General features: G+C 40.7%; 1 protein-coding gene across 2 annotated transcripts; it reads right to left on the reverse strand.

The window, feature by feature from the left end:
• Positions 1-337: 337 nt before the first annotated feature.
• On the reverse strand, positions 338-5,529 carry LOC115677602 (uncharacterized). 2 transcript variants are annotated; one of them, XR_008816513.1, is made up of 3 exons: positions 4,811-5,529; positions 3,544-4,338; positions 338-602 (listed from the first exon to the last, which is right to left on the reverse strand). XR_008816513.1 is itself a non-coding variant. In XM_030600786.2 (3 exons), exons 1-3 carry the CDS (start codon positions 4,956-4,958, stop codon positions 495-497), a joined length of 363 nt encoding a protein of 120 aa, XP_030456646.1. In that variant the 5' UTR covers positions 4,959-5,009; the 3' UTR covers positions 338-494. The 2 variants fall into 2 exon arrangements, 1 of the variants encoding a protein (XP_030456646.1); XM_030600786.2 differs by having other exon boundaries at positions 3,544-3,650; positions 4,811-5,009.
• Between the last annotated feature and the right edge of the window lie 604 nt (positions 5,530-6,133).

The raw sequence follows: 6,133 nt of genomic DNA on the forward strand, positions 1-6,133 counted from the left end.
TTAGTCAATTAAAAATATATTCATCATCAATAACAATTTGTGTCTAACTATGTTCATGAACGATGAAAAAAATTTCTATTAAATTATTTTTGTAAACGATAGAAACGATTATTTTTCAAAAAATGTTTTTCAAATCATTTATTTTCCGAAAAATAAACGCATCAATTTCATCCTTCACAATGTACGGTATTTCAATAAACATCCTTGGAGTCGGTCCCAATCTGGCAAAGCTGGGACAGACTCACTTAGCGAACAAAACATTCTAACAGCGAGGTAGGTTCCAACCCCGTCCAATAAGTCACGGAGCTTCCGAAAGATTGTGAGACTCCAATAACAATATGAAAAAAAATTCTTTATTCGGATGAATGCAGAAAATTCTTTGAGCAACTAAGCAAACGTCAAAATTCTATATACAAGTCGGATTTTGACTTCGTCCCGTCTTCAAATCTTCATTTGGTGAAAACTCAGATGGCTCCTGAGATGGCACGAGCGCTTCAAAACCCGAGCCTCTTCTTCTCCTCCACTTTCATCCTCAGATTTTCCTCAGTCGGAATCTTGCCGCCGGCTCGGGACGTCATACACAACCAGGCCATTAACTCATCCTATGAACAGTAATAGGCAAAGGAAAGGGATTAGAAAAAAGAGAAAAAAGAAGAGTGTCCCGTCAAACAATAATCCTCTTTCTCTTGTCAAGCATCTCATTTGCAATCCAATGGGCTAAAAAATGGTAGACGAGACCATCACAAACATCAATCCCTACCAGCCTCATAACTTCTTAGAGAAAGCGCAGTCAGCTAGTAGAAAAAGCTTAGCATGCGAAACCATCATTTAGCTGTCAGACATAGTCGATGATTTAGCTATTAAACGACCCACAAGCCCACCGACAAAACCAATAGCGAAATACTAAGCATGGACCCTTGATATAATTAGATTGATCAGTCAATAAGTATGACAATTCATCCATGCCTTTCATAGGCTTCTATACTCTGTTGATATGAGCCACTTCCATAAAATGAAAATTCTGAAGGTTCACAGACTCATCTCCTTAAATATGATGTTCACTCATCTCCTTAAATATGATGTTCTGATCAAATGATGATGTTGCCTGTTCCGTCCATTTATGTTATTTATGTTGACCGACCTTTTCCTCGAAGAAGTTGAGACTTTATGAAATTCACCAATATCACGCACAAACATTTCTCATTCTATAAAGCTCAAGATTCATCACGTGCAATCATTTCTCGTTCTATACCCCCTGCTGCCATGATTAAAAAAAATCACCTTCAAGGATGACCTTCAACAAATTAAATTAATCTTGGGAAATGTCAGTCTCGCTTGTTTATAAATCATCAAAATAACCATTCTATAACAAGATACATTTGTGTTATAGAAACCCACGTACCACAACTATTCACCACGCTAAGTGCAATTGGAAAATCAATTGTCGGTTAATACTATGCCTGCCATAGAATGGATGAAACAAGACGGGAAACGACAGAAGCGTAGGTAAATTCCAGAGTGGATTTAACATTGTCATGATGGATGCCTTCAAAACTCATAAAATTCCTGAGGAAGTTTTTTTGGTAAGGAAAATTTTTTGTCGAGCAGTAATAGGCAAAGGAAATGGATTAGAAAAAAGAGCAAAAAGAAGAGCGTCCTGTCAAACAATAATCCTCTTTCTTCTCAGCCTTTCTTCTGTCGAGCATCTCATTTGCAATCCAATGGGCTAAAAAACGGTAGACGAGATCATCACAAACTTCAATCCCTACCAGCCTTATAACTTCTTAGAGAAAGCGTAGTCAGCTAGTAGAAAAAGCTTAGCATGCGAAAGCATCATTTAGCCGTTGGACATAGTCGATGATATAGCTATTAAACGACCCGCAAGACCACCGACAAAACCAATAGCAAAATACTAAGCATGGAGCCTCGATATAATTAGATTGATCAGTCGATATAAGTATGACACTTCATCCATGCCTTTCATAGGCTTCTATACTCTGTTGAGATATGAGCCACTTCCATAAAATGAAAATTCTGAAGGTTCACAGACTCATCTCCTTAAATATGATGTTCTGATCTGTTGAAAATATGTCTCGAGTTTGAGCCTATTAAACGAAACCCGATCCAAAATATATTAAAGGAAAGTCCGAAATTGATTATATGTGGACCTCTACTATGGAAATATAGATTTCCTGTCCAGCATCGGAGAAAGAAGAAAAAAAAAAGGAAAAGCTTTCCTATTTTGTCTTGATAATATATTTGTGTGGAAGAGATTGTCGGCCAAGCAAATACGAAAGGAAAGCAAATCGTCCAAGGAAAGAAATAAAAAAAAGGAAAGGAGAAAGTCCAACGTGGACTTGGGTTTGACCGAGCTGCACTATTTCCTTCATAAATTGAGTCAGCCTGGGCATCCTTTTCTTGGGCATATATATGTAATATTGCATTGCAGGATTTGCACGCACGCCGTTGTTGATAAGCGTGGGCAGTGGGTTGTTTCGTTGGTTACGAAGAAGTCTTGAAGTGCCGCCGTTGATTTGAGTCTTGAAGCTCTGTTTCGTCGAGCGCTTGGCGTGGGATTTTCTTCGTGAAATTACATCAAGAATTCAAGTGTTAGTAGCGATTAAATCTTGTGTTAAGATTTGTGTACAATTATTTTGCGAGATTGAGAGATTATTTCGTGAGGAATTGTGGGGTTAAACACTGTGTGAGTTATTGGGTGTAATTGGGGCTTGGGAAACACTTAGAGTGTTTGAGTGACTCGAGTGTGGTTATAATCTCCGTTGTATCGCTTGATCTATAGTGAAATTCCATGCTGCTCTCCCCGTGGACGTAGGTCACTACGACCGAACCACGTAAATCTGGTGTCCGATTTATTTTCTTATTCTGTCAAAATTTATTGTTTGATCGCTTGGCTTCCGCAACATGATCAAATGATGATGTTGCCTGTTCCGTCCATTTATGTTCTTTATGTAGACCGACCTTTTCCTCGAAGAAGTTGAGACTTTATGAAATTCACCAATATCACGCGCAAACATTTCTCATTCTATAAAGCTCAAGATTCATCACGTGCAATCATTTCTCATTCTATAAAGCTCAAGATTCATCACGTGCAATCATTTCTCGTTCTATACCCCCTGTTGCCATGATTAAAAAAAATCACCTTCATGGTTGACCTTCAACAAATTAAATTAATCTTAGGAAATGTCAGTCTCGCTCGATTATAAATCATCAAAATAACCATTCTATAACAAGATTCATTTGTGTTATAGATACCCACGTAGCACAACTATTCACCACGCTAAGTGCAATTGGAAAATCAATTGTCGGTTAATACTATGCCTGCCATAGAATGGATGAAACAAGACGAGAAACAACAGAAGCGTAGCTAAATTCCAGAGTGGATTCAACTTTATCGTGATGGATGCCTTCAAACCTCATAAAATACCTGAGGAAGTTCCTCTGACAATTTATGAAAAATGAAAAGAAAAAGAGGAAAAAAAGAAAGCACCCAGGGAAATTCGTGAAGGATGAATGAGTTATTACCTCAAGAAAATCATAGTTGGAGATGTATTGACTTTCAACGAGACATTTGACTCCACCAATGTTCACAGCAATAGCATTTCTTCCGGATGAATTATCTCTTTGCATTCCTGCACATTAAGTTCCACATGCCACAAACCTCCAGTAAGGATCCCAGATTTGGGTATTGATGCATTGGATGCATGCTGTCTCCTACTATAGTCCCATCTGCTGTCTCCAAGCACAAAAAAACATGTGGAGCCACTCCGCCACACCTTAATCTCACCCATAGTAGATCAAAACATTAAAATCTCTCTCTCTCTCTCTCTCTCTCTCTCTTCCACCTTCTGTACAGAGATAGAGCCCCCCATGCTTCTCCACTGCCTGAGCCACTGCAGCCCCCAACCCCACCATTGACATCCGCCGCCCTGCTGTTGCTGCACTCCCTAAGACAAGTCCTCTCAATTGGTCTTTGTCCCTGCAGCCCATGTCCCTCTATATGCCCCCATCCCTCTTTCTTAATCTCTCTCTATTTGAGCTCGATGCCGCCGTCGAGATCGCTGCCGATGGCAGCACTCGACACGGCATCAAGTTAAGCCTCGTCCACCGATGTGGAGCCATGGACACCGAGCCAAGCATTGGCAATGGACAGAGCCTAAGCCTCGAGCTAAGCCTTGGCCATGGACACAGGCATCGAGCAAAGTTGCCTCTGTTTTTTCTGTTTGAGCTAGGTGTGAGCTACGCCTCAGCCCTGGATGCCGAGCCTCCAGATCTGGAGGCACACCTCTAGATCTTGCGGCAGCGGCAACTTGACCATGGCTGCAGGGTTTGACGGCGAGGTCGAGCGACGTTTGTAAGCTTGAAAATAAAAAAATGAAAGACAGATGAGGGCAAGAACAAATGAGGGGGTGAATGGGGAAAAAGACGGAGCAGTGACAGCAGTTGGATGGCGGCTATGTGTCCCGAGATGTGGCAGTAGCCGGTTCTGAGTGTGGCATTGGCAACTTCAGCAGTGGTGACGGCAGGCAGCAGTGTGGCGGTTGGGCATGGAAGCAGTTGAGGGGGTAAAGGAGGAGAAAGAGGGAAGAGAGAAAACTAGGGTTTTGTAGGTTTTAGATTGGATGTGGCGAGGTCTAGAATTGAGTGGACACATATCACAATCTCAAGATGGAGACAGCAGATGGATTCACAACAGGCGACAGCATCCGGATGCGGAACATGTGCATTCAGAACATAACTTAGACAGCATATATGAAATATAACAGATGAAAAGAGTGATTTTGAGTAGTACCAGTTATGCAAGCTACATAATAACCAGTTCCTCCAAGTCCTTCTTCCCACTTTTCAAGACGCAAGCGCAGGAAGAATCCATCAAGGTGCACCGGGGATGTCCGGGCACTCATCCACCTAAAATTTAAAGGACAGAGAAAGAGATTCATCTAAGACCAACAAAGTCTCGATGAATATCCGACTGTTGTGAATCATACAGAATGCCACAAAAAGTTCCCTTTAAATGCACTGGAAAAACTCCCACAAATAACCCTTTATCCATTCTCTAATTAAGAAAATTTGTCCTATTCTTCATTTTCCTTGTGTTGCCTCTCTCTCTCTCTCCCCCCAACCCCACAAAAGCTCACGGTCTTCATCTTGAAGCCGTGACTATGGTCATCTTCATCGTTCCACTTCAGAGAATTAAAATAGACATCCCAAATAGAAGCAATGATGTCAGACACTAAGCACATACATGTTTCTCTCTACTATAACCGCAACATTATATGCTGCAAATTACAAGGAATGATAATAGCAATTAGGTTGATTGCAATTCTGTTCAAGTTTCAGCAATATTTGACGACAAAAACAAAACATGAGCTGGCAAACCATCCATGCAGTCGGTTGTTTCGTTGGCAAATTTCACACTCTAAGAGATCGTTTTTTTGTCGTGCCCCCTTATTTTTACATAAATTTTGACATGGCATACGGAATACTTGATCTATCTATCATGTAGTTTTCACAAAACCATAGTTTTGATTTAACTCTTAACTCTGACGGACATTCTGGGTGTCTTAGAAAATGTGATTTACCTGCAAATGGGAAAAGTACTAAAAAAGGTATAAACTTATTGCATTGGTACAAATTCCAACTAAATCTTTCAATTAAATCAATTTAATCTTAAACATTTTCACATTAGTACCAATTCAATTTATCTAGCCGATTTATGCCAGAAATTGCTGACGTGGACATTGGCCGTCTACGTAGCAAGGCTGCCATATTGACAACTTTTTAAATATTTAAATATTTTTTTTGAATTTTTTATTTGTTTAAATTCTCTTTTTTTATTTTTTTTTTCCTTTTTTTCCTTTCCATCTCTTTCCTTGGGCCTATGGTCGGTACTCAGCTATGACCGGCCACCGGATTTGGCAAGGGCTTGACCCTAGTGGCCTAGGCAAGGGTCGCCCTTGTCGAATCCAATGAGGGCCACCCTCTCGACCAGGGTCGAGAAGGTCTAGCTCTTGCCAAAGCCGATGAGGGCCGCGACGCCCTCGTTTGGACCGACCATGGCCCAGTACCGGCCACTTGCTAAAGGAAAGAAAAGGAAAAAAGAAGAAAAAAAAGG

The sequence above is a fragment of the Syzygium oleosum genome, unplaced genomic scaffold, assembly GCF_021117445.2.
Source record: "Syzygium oleosum isolate NSW1041296 unplaced genomic scaffold, Sole_v2.1 Sole_v2.01, whole genome shotgun sequence".
Lineage (NCBI taxonomy): Eukaryota > Viridiplantae > Streptophyta > Magnoliopsida > Myrtales > Myrtaceae > Syzygium > Syzygium oleosum.